The 20,678-nt window shown below is 36.6% G+C and overlaps 5 protein-coding genes across 6 annotated transcripts; 4 read left to right on the forward strand and 1 right to left on the reverse strand.

The window, feature by feature from the left end:
* The first annotated feature begins 1,169 nt into the window (after positions 1-1,169).
* LOC104760135 (tonoplast dicarboxylate transporter) lies at positions 1,170-4,120 on the forward strand. The gene is made up of 3 exons (XM_010483004.3): positions 1,170-1,906; positions 2,715-3,855; positions 3,957-4,120. The coding sequence occupies exons 1-3, from the start codon at positions 1,454-1,456 to the stop codon at positions 3,989-3,991; spliced, it is 1,629 nt and encodes a 542-aa protein (XP_010481306.1). The 5' UTR covers positions 1,170-1,453; the 3' UTR covers positions 3,992-4,120.
* A 761-nt stretch (positions 4,121-4,881) lies between these two features.
* On the forward strand, positions 4,882-5,561 carry LOC104760138 (cysteine proteinase inhibitor 5). Its single transcript, XM_010483008.3, has one exon. It carries the CDS (start codon positions 5,089-5,091, stop codon positions 5,461-5,463), a length of 375 nt encoding a protein of 124 aa, XP_010481310.1. The 5' UTR covers positions 4,882-5,088; the 3' UTR covers positions 5,464-5,561.
* Positions 5,562-5,848: 287 nt separating this feature from the next.
* On the forward strand, positions 5,849-8,849 carry LOC104760137 (putative MO25-like protein At5g47540). 2 transcript variants are annotated; one of them, XR_015588946.1, is made up of 11 exons: positions 5,849-6,680; positions 6,879-7,040; positions 7,138-7,256; positions 7,356-7,430; positions 7,526-7,619; positions 7,716-7,779; positions 7,898-7,966; positions 8,044-8,142; positions 8,235-8,279; positions 8,362-8,464; positions 8,554-8,849. XR_015588946.1 is itself a non-coding variant. In XM_010483007.3 (11 exons), exons 1-11 carry the CDS (start codon positions 6,552-6,554, stop codon positions 8,628-8,630), a joined length of 1,032 nt encoding a protein of 343 aa, XP_010481309.1. In that variant the 5' UTR covers positions 5,849-6,551; the 3' UTR covers positions 8,631-8,849. The 2 variants fall into 2 exon arrangements, 1 of the variants encoding a protein (XP_010481309.1); XM_010483007.3 differs by having other exon boundaries at positions 7,716-7,775.
* Positions 8,850-8,880: 31 nt separating this feature from the next.
* LOC104760136 (cytochrome b561 and DOMON domain-containing protein At5g47530) lies at positions 8,881-10,642 on the reverse strand. The gene is made up of 3 exons (XM_010483006.3): positions 9,783-10,642; positions 9,438-9,692; positions 8,881-9,352 (listed from the first exon to the last, which is right to left on the reverse strand). The coding sequence occupies exons 1-3, from the start codon at positions 10,425-10,427 to the stop codon at positions 9,050-9,052; spliced, it is 1,203 nt and encodes a 400-aa protein (XP_010481308.1). The 5' UTR covers positions 10,428-10,642; the 3' UTR covers positions 8,881-9,049.
* A 2,149-nt stretch (positions 10,643-12,791) lies between these two features.
* LOC147921288 (uncharacterized) lies at positions 12,792-13,427 on the forward strand. Its single transcript, XM_087499687.1, has 3 exons — positions 12,792-12,891; positions 13,007-13,074; positions 13,176-13,427. Exons 1-3 carry the CDS (start codon positions 12,792-12,794, stop codon positions 13,425-13,427), a joined length of 420 nt encoding a protein of 139 aa, XP_087355813.1.
* Positions 13,428-20,678: the final 7,251 nt, after the last annotated feature.

A 20,678-nucleotide genomic window follows, 5' to 3' on the forward strand; every position in this document is an offset into this window, starting at 1 on the left:
TTAGATTATTCTATTTTCTACTATTCATGCTCCCTCCTTTCTTTATTAATCCATTTTCTAGGGGAAACATACATTTTTAAAAATAGATTTCTAAAGTTTTTTATGCAATATTTATTAGTTATTATTGGTGAATATTAAGCTTCAAAAAAAAAGTCATTGAATACTACTGTATTCTTTTTCAAAAAAAAATACTACTGTATTGGTTTAAAGTTATAGAAAATTATAAATCACAAAAATGCATTTACAATCAATTTATAATATGTTTCTTAATATGTGTGAAAAGTCTAAAAAATGGATTAATAAGAAATTGATGGAGTATAACATATTAATCAAAGCTATACTGTGGATAAACTAAATTTGTGGGGGTGTATTCAACTTTATATTTTGAATGATTTTAGTTGTTAATGAGTTATAGTTATTTTGGATGAATTTATAGAAGTTTTAAGGTAATTTTTTATAACAAAAAATATTGGATTTTACTAACTTTTAAAAAAGCATGATTGAATAAGGAAATTTGTTATTTTAATATAAGATTACTTGAAATATTTGATTGAATATACCTCTATATCATAAATGAAGAAACTATATAGCCTACAATCAAGTTTGTGTACAAACTCTTGATATTACAGATTTTTCTAATGCTTTAACTCCCTAGAATACTTAGTTTATTACATGACAATAATTTCATGGGTCATTAATTAGCAAATAGATATTGTCTTTAAATTCCAAGTCTAGACAAAGTATATAACCATCACAAGCTTCTTCGCCACTTGTAATTTGCGAGAGACCCCATCATTTTCATGGGTCAGTTATATATATATGTATATATATATATATATTAAAATATTAAGTTAAAAAGAAAAAAATTCAAACAATATCTTCCTTAGAGAAACTGAAAAGTCATCAATCATATTCAAATATAAAATGACCTTTAAATTATGTTTACCCATTATCCAATAATTCGATTTTGTCGATTCAAGGACTATACATTTAATTGTCTCTAAACTACTAATCTGACCCCATACATTGTCAATAAAATTGTGTGAACCAGCAAATATTTGTGATTCACGTTGGATATTAACATTTTAGGTGAAAGAAAAATACAAATTAAATTTTCAAAACAGAAACAAACAAAGCAAAAAAAAAAACATTTTACAGGTATAAAAGAACAACTCTATTACATTGAGTAAATATAAACGCCTTTACATAAATAAATACTAAACATGTGTCACTCACGCTCATAAAACCGAATATTTTGTTATACGACCACACAAATTAAGTCTACACATAATTATACAAAAAAAAAAATTGCCACACACATTATAATATTAAAATTAATAAATTTATAAAAAGGCTCCTCTCCATCTCTCTTCATAGGTGTAATTACATTTCTCTATTTATCTTTTTCTTTTTTGTTTCTGTTGATCCTTCCATTAGAAACGGAATAAACAGAATGAACGGTGGTGATGTCGCCGTCGCCGGAGCCGGAGACGACGATCTGAAATCTCCGCTTTTACCGGTCGTCCATAGTGAGGAACCATTCGAACGGCAAACGGTGGGGCAACAACTTCGGGCAATATTTGCGCCTAAAAACTGTTACATCGCTCTTGGTCCTCTCCTTTGCGCCGTCGTGTGTCTATGCGTACGCCTCGGCGGAGATGAAACGACGACGGCCAAAAACATGCTCGGCGTTCTTGCTTGGATGTTCGCGTGGTGGTTGACGGAGGCTGTTCCGATGCCCATCACCTCCATGACGCCGCTTTTCCTCTTCCCTCTCTTTGGAATCTCGGCGGCGGATGTAGTGGCCGATTCTTACATGGATGACGTCATCTCCCTTGTCCTCGGCAGCTTCATCCTCGCTCTCGCCGTCGAACACTACAACATCCACCGCCGACTCGCCCTTAACGTACGTTTGTCTTCTTCTCTCTTTCTTTCCACATATTATAATTCATTTAGTTATTAATCATCATTTTATCCTATTTTCACCATCTTATGTTAGAAGAATAACGAGGTTCTTTTATTTATATTTTAATGTTCGATGTGGTTTGACAAAAAAAAAAACGAATGTTCGATGTGGTGATGGAACATGTAGGGGACTCTAATTCATTTTTAGGAAATTTATATTGAAGCAAGAATAAGATGATTTGTGTGACTACTAATCAACTAGAGAGGTTTACAACTATGATCGTTAACTAGGTGGGCTGCTTCAACTGAATCCCCCCACTTATAAAAAATTATATATAACATTTAGTATAATAAACATAACAATGGTTAGTGGTCCATGCAGACACGTGGGTTGATCGTATAAATTGAAGTTAGTAACATACAAAGAGTCCTCTATTCAAGATTGAAAAAAAAAAATATTTCACCTATACTTTGTATGATAGATGAGGAGTCATTTCATGGACTATGGCCCTTAGGCCAATCCATTGTACCATTTATAAGGCTACCAAAACATAGATGAGAGACACGTTAACACTCTGTTTTCCGGGACTATTCAAAAGCAATGAGTATGATTTAGTTTGTGCGGGATCCAATTATTAGTTCACAAGTCACAACTTTAGTCATTATTTATTTAGTATCATTTTGAACACTATATGATCATTAACAGTATGAGATCATCCTAGTTAAGTGGAGCTCACCACGTATATAATTATGATAAGTTAATATTAAATAATAACATAACTCAATGGATAATCTAATTCTTGAAATAGATAACGTTGGTGTTCTGCGTAGAGCCGCTAAACGCGCCGCTGCTTCTGCTTGGCATCTGCGCCACAACGGCGTTCGTGAGCATGTGGATGCACAACGTCGCAGCTGCAGTCATGATGATGCCAGTCGCTACGGGGATACTTCAGAGACTGCCCTCTTCATCTTCTTCGTCGGAAGTTGTGCCTCCTGCGGTGGGGAAGTTTTGTAGGGCGGTGGTGCTAGGTGTGATTTACTCGGCAGCAGTGGGTGGAATGAGCACACTCACTGGAACAGGTGTGAATCTGATACTTGTGGGAATGTGGAAGAGTTATTTCCCGGAGGCTGATCCTATCAGTTTCAGCCAATGGTTCTTCTTTGGCTTCCCACTGGCATTGTGCATATTCGTGGTCCTTTGGGGTGTTCTATGTGTTATGTATTGTCCCAAAGGCGCAGGGAAAGCTCTGTCTCCTTATCTCCATAAATCTCATCTCAAGAGAGAGCTTGAGTTGTTAGGACCAATGAACTTCGCTGAGAAGATGGTCCTAGCCGTGTTTGGTGGGTTGGTACTGTTGTGGATGACAAGAAACATAACCGATGACATCCCCGGCTGGGGTGTGATCTTCAACGGCCAGGCTGGGGATGGAACGGTGAGTGTGATGATGGCGACACTGCTCTTTATAATCCCAAGCAAGATTAAAAAAGGAGAGAAGCTGATGGATTGGAGCAAGTGCAAGAAGCTTCCATGGAACATAGTCTTGTTATTGGGAGCTGGATTCGCTATAGCCGATGGAGTGCGCACAAGTGGCTTAGCTGAAGTCTTGTCAAAAGGGCTGGTCTTTCTCGAAACAGCTCCTTATTGGGCCATTGCTCCAACCGTTTGTCTCATCGCTGCTACCATCACAGAGTTCACCTCAAACAACGCAACCACTACGTTGTTGGTTCCGTTACTGATCGAGATCGCAAAGACCATGGGAATCCACCCTCTACTCCTGATGGTTCCAGGTGCCATCGGGGCTCAATTCGCTTTCTTGCTCCCCACGGGAACACCCTCTAACGTGGTTGGGTTCACGACAGGGCATATCGAGATCAAAGACATGATCAAGACAGGGTTTCCTCTCAAGATCGCGGGAACCATCTTCCTCTCCATCTTGATGCCCACTCTTGGTATCCCTAATCTTACTCAAAATTATCAACACTCATTCTTCTTTATAAATTCATTTAAAATATCAAGTTTGCTAATATATATTATTACATGACAACGGCAGGGGCTTACGTTTTTGCATCAAAGGGAGGAGATTAGTTATACGAGCGAAGCACAATACCATATGGACAGCACTATTGTACCATATAAGTTTATAAATTACCCTGTTATATATATGTGTAGATATTTACTAATATGGTCAATATATAGATGATGGAATTGGGAAAATTACATGTGGTCAAAATTCACAAAATCAAAATCGGCCCATTTTTGTAACCCGTTCGATTATAGTATTCCGGTTACGATTGCTTTCTTTTGTGCTTCGAACGTACCGGTAAGTTTGGTCCTTTCTTGATTTTGTTTCTGTGTGTAAACTGTTAATTAGTAAATATGAAAATATGAATGCGTTCTCATCTTGCTAATGAAACCAGTACACTAGTGGCAGTCCCCAGCGGTCCTACTTGTCCAAACCACGTCATTGTCCAGCTGTGTTTTCTTCTGTTTTCGGGTTTCTACAAACACAACAAAAATGCAAAGAAAACAAAAAAACAAGAAATATTTAATACATTGTTTGATTATATCAATTATTATCACAATTATAATGTTTCGCTTGATAATTAGGTTTTTTTTGTCCTTTACACTCAGTTCATCTTATTGATTTGTCTTTTGCTATATAGTTGTCTATAAAATAATATTTGCTTATAATGTTAGAAGACTATAAATAGTCAAAAAAAAAAATCCTTTTGGACATTCATATTCGTAGGCAGGAGTTGGCCAGTAATACATAAATGAAATCCAGCCCTTAGTTAGAGGATAGACCTCAATTAATTTGTTATTTGTCTATATATAGGCTGAATTTTAAAAACGGATAATACACTACTTAATTAACATTAATATAATAGTACATTTTTATCAAGAAATTAATGAGTTTTGATTTTTTTTTTAAATGTTTTTTACCAAGAAATTATGATATAAATACAAAGCAGAAGAAATAAGTTTCACATAAATATGAAATTAAATATTTTATGGAATCAGAAAAAAAAATCTAGAATTCCACGACACGTCATGCCACGTGGCGGACCTCTCTGGTATAAAGAAGAGCACATAAAACCTATCTTGGGCAATACAACAACATAAATCAATCTAAGGTTTGAGGGAAACAAGAAACAACAACGAACGGTTACAGAGCAAAATAAATGAAGGTCATCTCCCGTGTTCTTCTCCTCTCTCTCGCCCTGGTAGTCGTCCCTCTATGCGACGTATCCGCGGCGGCCCGTATCGGTGGCTGGAGTCCGATCAGCGACGTCAAAGACCCTCACGTCGTAGAGATCGGCGAGTTCGCGGTTTCCGAGTACGATAAACGGAGTAAGTTGGGACTCAAGTTCGAGACGGTTGTTAGCGGCGAGACTCAGGTGGTCTCTGGCACGAATTATCGGCTTACGGTTGCGGCTAATGACGGAGGAGCGAGCAAGAACTACGAGGCGATGGTTTGGGAAAAGCCGTGGTTGAAGTTCATGAATCTCACTTCCTTCAAGCCCGTCAATAATGGTCGTCGTCGTCGCTTCCTCTGAGGCAAGCCATTTGCTATGTAATAATAATGTATGTAACCGCTCTTTCGTAAACTGCAGAAAAAAAAAAGTTAAAAAATAAACGAAGGCAATTTAAGTAATTAATTAATGTCCTATTTTTCTGTAATATATAAAATCTTGGTTTGAGACAAAAAAAAAAAAAAAAAAAAATATGAAGAAGAAATAATTGAACAAGTATTGACATAACCGCTGATTATGCCGGATAATCTGCTACAGAGATTATGGGTCAGTCACGAGACCGTTGAGTTGAGAGAGATGGATGTATCACACAGACTAATAGTCTAATACTAATAAGTATTGAAAGAAATTAGTAAAAAAAATTACAAAAGAGGAGACAAACATGTGAGGGGGAAGAGAGTGAAGGTGTAAAGTGAACATGTCATTTGTCTTTGGTCCATCAATCCATAGCTCATTTACATGTGACCTTTTCTTTTGTTTGTCCAACTGTACCCTTCTTCTTCTTCTACTTTCACCATTTATGTTTTCATTATTAAAATGGTAATTTATAGATGGTAGTATATAAATAATATTACCAATAAATTACCCAAGGATTCGATTTTTCTTGTGACCACTTTGAAGGACAATTGACTAAAATTACTTAATTATTATAAAAATGACCCCCCCCCCCCCAATAATTCACCCAAAAAAAATAAAAAAAAAAATATAAATTAGTTTTAAAATCCGAGGGGGAAGCAAGAGAGAGAGGTGAAAATAGGCATTTGTTCTCTTTCTTCTCTCTTTGATGCGCTAAAAATGGTGAAAGGCGAGGAGATATAGGAGAGAATCGAGAATCCCATATCCACGAGGAGGAGACAAAAGTTTCAGTTTTTCGGAAATAGTATTATTGTCTTTGAGTTGTGAGAAAAAAAAAAGGTGGGGGAGGAGGAAGAAGGAAAGGTGTAAGGATAGGGTCGTGCGTGTCAACGAGAGGTGCTGGACGTGAAGCCTCCTCCTCCTCCGCATCGGCGGCGAGGAGGCTTCCGTCTCAGCACCACCTCAGCGGCAGCCTTAGCTCCTCTGTCTACGGCGTCGGAGATCCTTCCGATCAATCCGATACCGGCGGTGCTAAGATGAAAGGGCTTTTCAAGTCCAAGCCTCGCACTCCGGCTGACCTTGTTCGACAAACGCGCGATCTCCTTCTCTTCGCCCATCCCTCTAACTCTCTGCCTGACCTCCGAGAATCCAAACGCGATGAAAAGGTTTCATTTTTCCCCGTTTTTAACAAAAAAAAAAAAAAAAACATGTTTGTTTCTTCTTTCAATGTTTTTTTTTTTTGTTTGTTTGTTTGGTTCTCTTTCGAACAAAACATCAAGTCATGAAAAATTGGTGTCTTTCATTACAACAATAATGTCGTTGCTCTCTCTGTGTTCTCCAAATTGATATATGTGTGGTTGCAGATGGCGGAATTAAGCCGGAATATCCGTGACATGAAATCGATTCTCTATGGAAACAGCGAGGCAGAGCCTGTAGCTGAAGCTTGTGCACAATTGACTCAAGAGTTCTTTAAAGAGGATACGCTACGCCTCTTGATTTCTTGTCTCCCTAAACTCAACTTGGAGGTAACTCTTTATTTCCCTTTTTTGGAAGGGCATCTTTCCTTTCTTTTGACATGTCTTATTATATAATTCCATGATTGAATTGCGAAATATTAATCAGGCCAGGAAAGATGCTACACAAGTTGTTGCAAATCTACAGAGGCAACAAGTCAATTCACGCTTGATTGCATCTGATTATCTAGAAGCCAACATCGATCTCATGGATGTTCTCATAGAAGGGTGTGTGTTACTGTTTAGTTTGTAGTTTTTCAAATTAAGAGAATCCTTTCGATTTCTCAAACTTTTTTATAGCCTTTCCGTGTGTTATATATATGTCAGCTTCGAGAACACAGACATGGCTTTACACTATGGTGCTATGTTTAGGGAGTGCATTCGTCATCAGATTGTTGCCAAGTGAGCTGATCTTTTGGTTTACTTTAACCCTGTGAAGTAAAAATTATTGTTTCAGAGAATAACGACAAATCGTTTATTAATTTCCTTGGATTCAGATATGTTTTGGAGTCTGACCATGTGAAGAAGTTCTTCGATTACATACAGCTTCCTAATTTCGACATTGCTGCCGATGCTGCTGCTACTTTTAAGGTTCCAAAACACTCCTACGAACTTGCATTTTTGCTTCCCTGTCTACAAACTATCAGGACGCAATGCCAACTCCAACACTGTTGTTTGTTTTGACAGGAACTGCTGACAAGGCATAAGTCTACTGTTGCCGAGTTTCTCACCAAGAATGAAGAATGGGCAAGTATTTTTATTAACATTACATACGGATTCATAGATCTGTGCGTGAAGCAGAACATTGTCATTTATGCTCTGAAGATCCTGTGTCAGACTCACAATGCTTCAAACTTTTTGGTTTGCAGTTTTTTGCAGACTACAATTCAAAGCTTCTTGAATCAAGTAATTATATAACCAGACGGCACGCTATTAAGGTAGGGTAACTTATACGAGAACAAGAGACTATAAAATGGAACATGATCAGTCTGATGGTTTTGTATTGTATTGTCAGTTATTGGGTGACATATTACTGGATCGATCAAATTCAGCTGTGATGACGAAATATGTGAGCTCAAGGGATAACTTGAGGATTCTCATGAATCTTCTAAGAGTACGATGCTTTAACGGAATACCCTCGTCGATATTTATGTTGTTAATCATACATTAATTTGGGGAACTAAATTCAATATCTTTGTATTACAGGAGTCAAGCAAGAGCATCCAAATAGAAGCATTCCATGTCTTCAAGGTATAGTTTTACTACCTTGAAAACGACTTTCACTATGTCAGTCCAACGTGACTGTACTGAGATTATCGTTGCTGTTGTTCAGCTGTTTGCTGCAAACCAAAACAAGCCTGCGGATATAGTCAACATTCTGGTGGCAAACAGAAGCAAGCTTCTGAGATTGTTGGCTGATGTGAAACCAGACAAAGGTATGAAGGTCCTGTTAAGTGAAGTGTTTGTATCCGATCATCTCCTGCTTAACTTAAAAAATCCTTTGTTTGGTTCATTATGTTTGCAGAGGATGAGAGGTTTGAAGCAGACAAAAGTCAGGTTTTGAGAGAAATCGCAGCCCTTGAGCCGCGAGATCTTGCTTAAGTCAACCAGTGGAAATCATCCTTCCTTCCCTTTTGAAAACACTCGTAAAGACATTTTTGAAGCATCTTCTTGTTTTTGTTTATTAGGTAACCAATCTCTCTCTCACGTTCTCACTCACACACACACACACACACACACACAGAGACAAGATAATTTATTTGATTTATGTACTCACATGTACACTCACCTCCCTGTTGATGAATAAAAGGCTTTGTCAAACTCGGATGAGGTCACATGTACACATCGTGAATATTGTAAAAGAGCACAACTGTCAAATGCTTCAAAGGACTTCAACAACTATTAAACATCAAATGTATTTTAATTTAATCTAGCAAATATACTGTATGTAATAACCCAAAAAGCAAACCATAAATCAACCATAAATTTTCACTCTCTAATCTTTTACACAAAAGCTACGCTTATAGTGTGACCCGACCATCGTTGCCTACTCGCTGACCCATTTTGGCAGATTCCTCTGTTTTCCCTCTCTTTATGACTACATACCAAGTAAACGCTTCGAGCACGGCCGCAGCAATGCCCAGTACTACGATTATACCGGTGTAAGCGTTTCTCCACTGTTTCGCAGGGCTCAAGATGTCTAGTCCTTTGAAAACATTCACCAGTGCAAGGATGATCACGGTATAGCCTATGGTATGATGGTAAATATTCCAGTAGACTCTGTACTTGTGCTCTGGTTTGGGTCTCAGAAACATAGCGAACACCTAACGTGTGCCACAAAAAATTGAGTTATACAATATGCATTTATTTTTCTTATGAGAAATCACGTTACTGTTAATTGCAATCTACCTGAATCGTTGCGAGGCAGAAGAGAGCGATCCCAACAGCACGGTGAGTGGTAAACTGAATCCCGGCTGATTCTCTGCCCAGTTTAAGACCCGTGGCCCAATCAGAAACACCAATGATGTAAGCAGAAGACTGGCAGAAGACATGAAGGTAGAACCAAGCAGGATCTGCTGATTTGGAGACTTTCAAGTAGCGAGCAATGATTGCCCCTATTGGCATCATTACTCCCCAGCTCACTCCGTTCAGTATGCCATGTATCTGTAATCATGCATATTAGAGATCAAACCCAAATTTTAAACAAGAAAGAAAGAAAAAAAACTTCTTTTGATGAAATCTCTATCGACTGACGTTGCGTTTGCGTAGCTTGGAATCTCCTCCTCCTCCTCCTCCTCCTCCGGTAGAGGTGGAGGTGGATCCTGATGCACCGGATACAAGATTCATAGTAGAAACAGAGCCAACGTTGTTGCCAGAAGTTGGATGAGGCAGAGGATTGTTCCCTGAAAGAGACCCATCTTGCCACACAGTATTAATGATCCAACCGTTTGCAAGTGGAAGATTCAGAGTTGCAAAGATGACCATCTCGTTGTTTTGGTAAGTGGCAGACAACTCTGAGACGTTGAAACTCAGCTCAGCTTCTTGGAGACTCGTTTGGTAGCTGCTGATGGGTGACGTGTAAGCCCTAACGGTGCCGTCTGATTGTGGATAAGCCACAATGGCTTGAGCTCCGACCATACCAGTGGACGTGGGATTCACGGCCCATGCAACCCATTTCCCGGTAGTGAATTTCGTGTGGCGATAAGCGATTTGGAGATTGCCAGAAGAAGAATCGTAAGAGTAGTGGAGGAAGGAATCAAGAACAGAGAGGTCGTTGCAAGACTTAAAGAGACGGTTACTTGAGAATTTGTAGTTGGAACATGTCTGAGCCAAGGCGGATTCGGCGATGATACAGATGAGAACAGAGAGGCAGAGTAGAAGATTTAAGGATTTGGCCATGGAAACAGAAAGTGTGAGTACTTAAGATTGGTGGGAGAAGAATGGGATATTAAGTATGAAAGGGGAATTAGAGAGAAGGAGAGATTAAGTATGTATGAATAGAAAGTGGGACAAGTAGGGTTAGGTTTGTTAGTTAAACTGTCTTAATAAAGAATCTCTTATATTCTTTCTCTTCATCACCAGTTCACCACACTTGTCCTATTTTTCATAGTTTTCATATTAGTTTTTCCTCTGCTTTTCTTGTTCATCTATCAATTGCAATGTTTACCTTAGAGTAACCAATGGAAACATTATAAATGAAGCGTTCATTATTTGCCCTAAAAAGGTTTGACGTGTAATGTATTTCTTCCTTGGAGTCTTTTTAATTAACCCTCTTAAGCAAAACAACAAATAGAACGTGGACGTTAATAAACAAATGGTTAAAAAGTATAAATATGAATGGGTCATCTTCACGTTCAAAAACCAGTTCACGCATGTCTGACCAACTTTACTATGAACTCGTTTCTCGTGTGTTAATATTTTTCTTTGTTCTTCATGACAATTCCTTGTCACTGGTTTATTCATAAAATTTTCCTTTTAGTTTAGACTACAAGCTACATTTGTGATGATATAAATATATCAATGGTTTAATCTAAGTCGTTTTTTGAAAATTGACAAAAATATTACTTATGAAATTATGACATATAGAAGAATAATATTTAGGATATTTTTGGATTTCCAAAAATTTTGTGGATGATAACTGATTTTACTGATTATTTTTATTGTTAAATTTAAAATACTAACCAATCTACATATTATCTCGTATGATGCTCATATTATTTTTTTATTAAAATTTTAGCTCTAATCCATGAAGAAGTTAATTATGGTTTTATGATGAAATAGATAGTTAAATGTGATTACTAAACTGAATGTATCCCTTTTCTTATGTCACTTTTTAAAAACACCTTTTCATGTTGTCCATTTTCAAAAATACCTCTTTTCTATGTATAAAACAACTAAATACTAAGCACTAAAATCCAAATACTAAATCAATCCCTTAAAACTATATCCTAAATGTAAAATACAGAATCCAAACCTAAAAAAAGTTCTAAAAATTAATTATGTTGTAATTGTGCAAAAGAGGGTAAAAATGAAAATGTTCAAAAAGGGTAATTTTGAAAAGGGGTATCCCAAATAGGATATTTTTAACAATTACTCTTAAGGATATTAGTAATATTTTTTTATGTTGTTAAAACATAAGATAATTCAAAATAAATTATAATTTATAGAAATGAATCTTCAGTTATTTGATGAGAATGTCTCTATATCTTTATATATGTTTTTATTTTATAAATTTCACTCATTAAAATTGATTATGACATGAGGTAAAATTAGTACTTATGAGATAACAACATAACAAATACATCTTAAATATAGTTGATTCAGTTTTTTTTTGTGAATTATATTTTGTTAACTTTTATTTGTATTTACGATTCTTACTAAGATACAAATTGGATATAATGTATTAATTGTGTTTGATATAAAATATTTAGTTCTATGCATTAAGATGAAATGTATAATTAAACTTAAAATATGGTTTATTATGATAGTATAAATATTTAAATGGTACTCCTGGTCCTATAAAAGTTTTTAGGTAAAAACACAAAGATTAATAAACAATAAATATTATGTCATTTATAAAATTTCAACCAATAGGAAAATCTACTGCATACTTCAAAAAATTATAAATTGTTATATTAATAAAAATTGTACATAGAAATTTGAGAAAATAGAATAAAAAGGTCTTTAAACTCTTATATAATAGAACTGAGAGAGTATTAAAATGAATTATGAAAGGTTTATATTCAATATTAAAATGTTATAAGATAAAATCTAAAAACATGTACAATACTATTTAATTATTGTAAATAATTTTAATTTTTACCTGCCTAATAATAACGTGCACCTTATCTAATTAATTATATAGTATCATCTAGTTAATTCTTGAGGATCAATGTCGATTTGTCGGCTTGTAAATTAGGCCTAAGTCAATTGTTTAATGGGCCACGTATCAACCAACCCCCCATGAGTCATTTAATAAATTTATTTACTGTTTCGTCGCCCGGTGTATTTATTAACATCGGCAGCGGCTATGAGTTAATAAAATGGAGCTTCAAATTTAAAAACTAGTAGAAAATTAGATTTGGAAATTTTCTAATTTGAAAGAAAAAAAAAAGGAGAAATGACTTTTGAGATTTCTACGAGTACAGGAAGCTACTTACTCTTTGCCTATATAAATGTCCGTCCATAGAGACTAGTGAGACAGCGAGAGCCTCATTTCTTCTTCAAAAAAAAACCATTATTCACCAATAATCTCTTATCACTATGGCCAACGAAACAGCAAAGTGTGTTTTTCTCACGACGAATAAAGAAACCCGTCTTGGTCTTTGTTTTGACAGAGATGATTCTGTCTCGCTCTTTAAAGGTTCTTCTCTTATCTTTATATAGTCTCCTTTTTTTTTTTTCTTAATATTTTGGTAAATTCAAAAATAAGCATGTGTGTTTTTGCTACTCACTGCATGCATGTGTGTTATACACAGAAAAAATAAGCATCGAGCACCAACAATGCTTCCCTAGTTTTGGGAAAGTCACTGTCTCTGCCTTGAAGGTTCATCATACCCCCGTCTTTCTTTCTTTCTTTTTTTTTTGGTTTAAGCTAAAAACATCAACTTAAGGAAGGATCATGTTTTTGTTTTATTATAGGTTTAGTTTAATCACCTATCAGACTCGATTATTTTGAGCAAAGCTATCCAAGGCATCAGAAACGACGACTGGTACCTTTTCGTTGATATTGAGGTGAATGGTGAGATGCTACCTACTGCTCCTTGTTCAAACCCTGATCTGAATCTTAAAACCAAAGTCGCTGAGGAAAAGACCAAAAAGAGGAAAGCCAAAACTTCGGCTGGTGATAAAAAGTTGTTAAAGTATGATTCAACCTTGAGTCCTGAGGCTACTGCATGAACACTAGATTACTGCATGAACACTAGATTAAAAGGAAAAATATGATCGGTGTTGAAAAGATTTATGAAAAGATGCTGAATGATGAAGGTTCTTCATTGGAAATTTGAGGCGTCAGTTTCAGTAGATATTGTGAGTTATGGGGACTTGACTCATGGTTGTGAAGATCAATATTAACAAATCTCGAAGCCAATTCTTAAAGACTTTGCAGTCTATTTCCGCTGAAATCACAAGGTACAATGTGAGGTTCTCTGTCAAGGTTTCTGGAAACTCGATGTGTTTTCATATTCATGGGTTAAAAGGCTAATGAAACTCAAGGTTTTGTATACTGATTCTGCAAGTGGATAGCCAAGATTATTAATGGTTTCAGGCAATATGATTTGTTAAAGTGAGAAATGGTTTTAGGATCAGCCATTGGATTAAGATTCTTGATACTGGGGGAAACCTTAGTTTAGAGAAACTTATGTGTGTTAGTGGCTAGCTAAATCTGTTGAAGCTTTGAGAATTATGAAATGGAACATTGCACAAGGGTATGGAACCAGAGGTAGAAAGCATGTATGACTAGTATTGAGAAGGTTTAAGGTTTGCAGTATCAAGTCTCAGTGGTAAAGGTCAGATTCCTGTGAATTGAGAAAGTTTAGTTAGTGAGAAATAAGGTCTGTATCAGACCATCATGGAGTTTGTTGCAGCAAGGTTGGTCCAACGAGGATTTTGAAAAGTGTTGCAGATTTTGTTGTTGGTACTCGTCAGTGGCACATAGTAGCTGGAGTAAGGTGGAGTCCCAAAGAGACTGTTTAACAACAAATGTGAATGGAAGATGCTATTATGAGTTAATGAAAAAACTTATAAGCATGAAGAAATGAAGAGTGATCAAGTCATTTGGAAAAGGATTAGTTCAGTCTTGTAAAGAGATGTTGGAGCATTGGAAGTTTGTGTGGACAATATTCAGTTGTGTCCTCGAACAAGAGACTCCATGTGGTAACAACAGTATGGACTTGTTTGGGAGATAAATCATTAAAGGAAACTCGGGTCAGAGTCTTCATAGGCGGTCTTAAAGTTTTTTCTGGTAATGACAAGAAATTTATGTGCTCTTGCTAGGAACTGGTGGTGAGATCAGTGGTAAAAGAAGCCAGGTAACTGAAGATGGTTTCAGATTCTATTGATTAACTTTGGATGAGTTATAAGAAGAGTGAGTGGGCTGAATACACAGACATGGAGACTCAAGTTAAGATCCTGCTTGTATTGCAAAAGTCTTTAGTTCTGATATCTCAAAAATCAGAATAAGTGGAGTCATTTGTCAAAGGTTATAATTTGCTACAGCTCATGTGGTCGTCAAGATTGAAGCAAGGATTGCTTGTACAATTTGGTGGAAAAAGCTGAATTGAACGCTTTAAGAAAAGAAAAGGTTTCATGGTGGTTTCTTATGATTCTGCGGTATTCTAGCTGGTTAAGCTGCAGTAGGTGATGTTTTGAGAAGAGACATGGAAGTCTAGAAATAAACCATGGTGATAAGAAGTTACACAGACCAAGTGTGTGCTTTGTTGTGACAGTGAAATGAGTGTAGACTCCGTTAGGTGGATTGAAGTTTTGAAGGCAGTCTACAATCTGATGGTTTTAAGTTGCAGGTAGAGTCACTGGAATTGCAGAGAGTGTAATGAGGTTTTAAAAGGAAGTTTGATTCCAGGTGGAGCAATTTATTCAGAAAGGTGTCTTGGATCAATCAGGTTTTACAATCAAAGATTGCATCAGTCGGCCTAAGGTGGAGTCGCAAAAGGTTTTGTCACATTTAAACGGAGTTGATGGTAGTTCAATGAAGTTTCAGGAAAAAGGGAGATAGAAAACGAGCGAGTGTATAAATCAGGTTCAAAGCTTAATCATGGTTGCAGTCTGAAGATACATACATGATTCAGATTTTGATTTGGAGCTTGCTGAAGGAAACTCGTATACAAGGTGCAAAGTCTCTGACTTTCAGAGAGACACAAAAGTGTGGGCATGAGATGAAGTTGATATGAGAGAAACAGATGCATGTGATGCAGGGACTGTTTCAGAATCATTTATTTCAAGATAAATGAAGCTGTTATGCATATAGCATGATAACAGGTTATCTCAAGCTAGTAAATGCTTGATGTTTGAGTCTACTTATTCTTTCTTTGAATCTGTAGCAATATGCTTTTATGTGCCCATTCTTCCCACAAAAATAACAACCAATATGTTTGGTTGTATTACTACCAGATTTGCATTGATTTAGAAGAGAAACACCTTCAGCTACAAACTTGATCTGCCCTGTTTGAAATCCTTCTTTTCCAGTATATCCCAAACCTCTGTTAAATTTTCCTGTTCTAGTAGAGACTGTCTGCTTGTCTTTCATTAATGTTACACTTTCTTGACTGATTTCCTTTGTATCCCTCAATTCAATCTGCAATGACTTAATAAGTGCATCAAGACGACGCTTCTCTTTTAATAAGGTCTGATTTTCCTTTCCAATCTTAATCAGTGTTTCACGCACCTCCCTGTAACATTCTGTAAATTCATCTACCTGTTCCCCTTCAGATTCAGATTCTGAAACTTCCTCTCCTTCAGCAAATGTAGTGACTCCTAAGAATGCACCAAGCTTATTTAGTTCTATTTCATTATCATTATCTTCCTTTGAATCATCTTCAACTCTCAGTTTAGATTTTTCTTTTCTAAGTTTCCGATCATTACCACATTCTAGCTGAGTATGTCCAATACCTTTGCACATAAAACCTTTAATTTCTCTTCTTTTGATTGTAGGACAATTATTCTTATAGTGTCCATATCCTCTGCACTCATGTCATTGCATGTATGTCTTCTTGACAGCTTCACCTTTCTCTGGATTATTTGTGATCGAGTTGAACCTCCTCTGACCTAGTTCTTGTTCTGCTTCTTTCAACACTCGACTAAATTTTTTGGCCAGCAAACCAATTGAATCTTCTTCTTCTACTTCGTGATTCTCTCTTTCAAGAGCAAAAATATCTCGTCTATTCGCACCTTCCAGTGCCATCTCATGAGCTTGAAGCATACCAACAACTTCTCCAAAACTAAGTTTTTCCGTGTTATGAAACACATTCAAAGCAGTCTTGTACGCCATGACCCTTGTAGGCAGACATCTTAGAATTTTTTTCACCAATTTCTTGTCTTTATATTTTTTCCCAAGAGTCAATGCTTCCTGAACTAAAGAACTTATCTTGGAACTAAAATCAGATATTGACTCATAGCTTTCCATCTTTAGATTTTTCAAATCTTGAAGCTAACATGTCTTTCCTTAAAATTTTCACCTTAGTGGTTCCTTCAAAGTGAATTTGCAAGATATCCCATGTTTCTTTTGCTGTTTCACATCCCTGAATCAGTTCAAACTGGTTTCTTCCAACATTATTGTGAATAGCGGAGAGTGCTCTGGCGTTATATTTTGATTTCTTCACTTCGTCGTTAGTCCATTCCTTCTCTGGCTTAGCAACCTCCACTCCTGATTCATCCTTGACTTTTGGTTCTTCCCACTTTTCCAATATGGCTTTCCAAGCATATACATCAATGCCTCCTATAACCGCCTTCATCTTTGATTTCCAAAAACTGTAGTTTCCATCACCTAATATTACTCTTGAACCAAACTCAAGTCCATGATAGCTCTACATCTTCTCCACAGGATCTCACATGTATGTAATCTCACAAGTGCCGCTCTGATACCAATTGAAAACGCAAAAGCTATTGATATGTATGGAAACTGAAACACAAAACTGAGTTACAAACTAAGACAAGGGTTCTTCAAAATCAAAATTCTTTATTAGACAATCTGTTTAGTACTTACAAGTTTCACTCAATCAATTATCTAATCTCTCATGTTCATGGATCTATACACAATCCAAGAACCTTGATATGCTCAAATTAACCCTAGAGCTACTCTCTCAAACAAGAGATCAATGTAATACTTAGGAGTCGAATCCACAGAGACTCAAGATCAAACACAATGGATTATAGAATTTTGTTATTACGCTAAACGAATTAAATTGTATTAAAAACAAAAGAAGGCAATGCAAAATATTAAATCAAAGTGTTGTGAAATCAGAAAATCAAAAGGTTAAGCCTAGGGAATTTCTCAAGTAATTATGAAGTATTAACTCAATAAATTAATTAGGGTTCAAGCAATTAAAAAAATCAGATCTAGAACTCTAAACAGTTTTGGTAAAATAATCCAGTTCTCACTGCAATTATTATCTAAATTTAAAACCAGAAAATCCAAATCTCTTTGTAAAATTCTAAGTTAAAAATCAGCTTTAAAAACAGGTTTAGAAAAGTTCACAAAATCACTAATTCAAATCTCTTTGTAAAAAGTAATTTTGTTCATCAATGGTTTAAATCAGGAAAACAATTATACTCTCATATCAATTAATTTCCCTAAGATAATAATTCTAGGTGATCAATCAAGAACTATTGTGAAGAACAACCAAAGATGAAGATCATAAAAGATTAAGAACCCTAAAAATCACAGATCTAATAAATCATAAAAACCCTGTGAAAACCCCTAAACCTAACAAGTAAACTACTCAGACATGTTTAATGAAGAACAAATCATTTTGAATAACATGCAATAGATATTAAAAGTAAAAAGAGGAGTTTAGAAATCTTCTCTCTACAAAGAATTCAGATCCTTCTCTCCCAAAAGCTCTCAATATCTCTCTCTCAAAAAGCTGCTAGAAAATAACTTAAGGGTTTACTAAACCCCAAAAACACTATTTATATGTCCTACAACACGCCAAGGACTTGTGTTGCAATTTAGGAAAACTTTGGGTAAAATTGTAAAACTTCCATTTTCTTCTCTCTGTCGGATAGATATGGGTGTCGACCGATGCTCCTTCGGTGTCGGTCGATGCTCCAACTCTGATCCGACTCCAAGCTCTTTTCCTTCTGTAAAATGCTCCAAAGTCATCCAAATTGCTCCACTTTGCTCCATCCGTGTCAAATTCCTAAATAACCTGTAAAGACTCAAAAACAACCTAGAAACAAATGAAAAGACTCAAAAAGCACACTTATATCATGGTTAAAAACCGTAAAAAACCATGATATATCAACTCCCCCAGACTTAGCCTTTGTTTGCCCTCAAGCAAAACAGAAACTTAGCCTATGAAAGAGGTTTGAAAACATAGGAACTCCCTCAACTGCAGACAACTGATCTTCGCACTCTTCATCGCCTTAACTCTCAAGAACTTACTTTATATACTTTGTCATTTGAAAAGCATCAACATTCCTTACTCAAATCCCACAATCCTCTGGAATCTCTAGTCTCACCATTGTCATCTCATTACATAAATTAAAGCAAATACATGTGAGTTCTTACCTTGGTGTATCGATCAGTGGCATATGGACTCTCTTTAGACCAAGACATTATTCATACATCTCCTTTCCTCTACCTTTTCTCACTTCTAATGAGTTGTTTTTTTATAGATCAAAGATGTAAGTGAATACCGGGGTCATTGGTAATTTACCTACCCCTCATTTCCAAACTTTGTGTGATCATTTGACTCAAGAATAGAATAATGAGGTCACATGTAATTTACCTACCTCTCTAAACTGATCAAAATCATCTCATCTTTTATTCTTCCTTTTTTTATGACCTTTCTCTTTTTTTTACACAACATTGAAGGGAAGAGAGAGGGAAGACATACTTTGAAAAATTGCACTGTCTTGTATGGCCTGAAAAAGAAGTCTAGTCCACTGATTTCCAACCCCAAAGTAAGAGACTAAGTCCGGTTAAAATCCTGATAAAAGTTGAGACAACGTTAGTTTAACTAGATATCCTTTGAATAAGGGCTTTCAGGATTCTTGATACAGCTCATGGTCTTTTCCACACTTCAGTTCTGAGGTCAAGCTTAGTCAAGAGTCATTAGAGTGTTAGCCAAAGAACAATAATCATTAGTTAGAGATCATAATTCCAAAAATTAAAAGAAAACTTTGACTCAATAAAAACCAAAATCGGTTTTGACACACTAAAAACCAAAATAAGTTAATAGTTAGTATTAACCTCCCCCAGACTTAAACGACACTGTCCCCAATGTTTTCAAGCAAGGGAAAGTCAAAGAAACAAAAAGTGTGTTGAAAAATTTGAAAGAAAAATATGAACTTTCTCGGGTTACCCATTGGCGTCGACCGATGCCAGAGTGGTGTCGATCGACACCCTCGACGAACAGTGAATCTGGCCGAAACTCCTTGTTAGTTGCAGTTAGTTGTGTTCATGTGTTGTTGGATCAATCCTTTGATGTTAATTTTGTTAAGAAGCACTCAAACACAAACACAAGTTAAAAGCAACATGATAGATAGATAATTCATAAGTTCAAACAAATTTCAAACACAAACTGACTCAATGCAAAAAAAAAATTGACTCAATCCTAAAAAGGGAAAAAGACAAAGAAAACCATGATCAGGAGCTAGCAGAAACATCATCCTCATCAGAGACGGAATCAGCAGGTGGTGAATGTGTTGTAGGTGACCTGTGCCTAGTACGACCGAGGCAACGACAATGAGACAATCGAGAAATCGCGTTCCAGATGGCACGCATGGTGGATGTCTGGTACTCCTGGTAAGTGCTAGGACTCATGGTAGCAGAAGGCTGTGGAGGCTCAGGAAAAGGGGGAAATCAGGTGCTGCAGTGCCAGAAGAAGATCCAATCTCAAAACCCCCAGCAGGGTTAGCAGCAGCAGTAGAACGTGAAGTCCGATGGCGACGGGAAGGAGGAGCAGTGACAAAGTCAGCAGCGGACGGTAGAAAACGCAACTGCTCTGGATCCTCTCCAATTGTAGTGAGGTCTGGTCAGGGAAGGCGTATCAGATGCTCTCCAGTCTCATCCCTAAATCTCCACAACAAACCTGGCTTCATCCAGGTTGTACTCCTTATATACTGCTCATCCATGAGAACCTGCTGTGGCAGCATACTGTACCCGTCAGTCAGAACGTTCTTCCACTGAAGAATAGATGTGATAAGGCTCCCGACATGCTCAATCTTGCGGCCGTGACCCAAAAACGGCTTGCTCTGAAGATCAACCAAGTGATGCGCAAAAATAGCCCCAAAGTTGGGCGAGGAAGGATCCTGCCGCACAGTCAAATCTGGAATCAATCGTCCAATCCAAATACCCAATAGATAACGCTCAGCAGCTCTCATCTTGTTAGGCTCCATCGTACATTGAAAAGTGGTCCCAATAGCCCGTCTGTCTGAAGACTCTTCTTAGAATCATAAACTCCATTTCCT

Source organism: Camelina sativa, chromosome 18, assembly GCF_030686135.1.
Source record: "Camelina sativa cultivar CO46 ecotype springtype chromosome 18, ASM3068613v1".
In the NCBI taxonomy this organism is placed as follows: domain Eukaryota; kingdom Viridiplantae; phylum Streptophyta; class Magnoliopsida; order Brassicales; family Brassicaceae; genus Camelina; species Camelina sativa.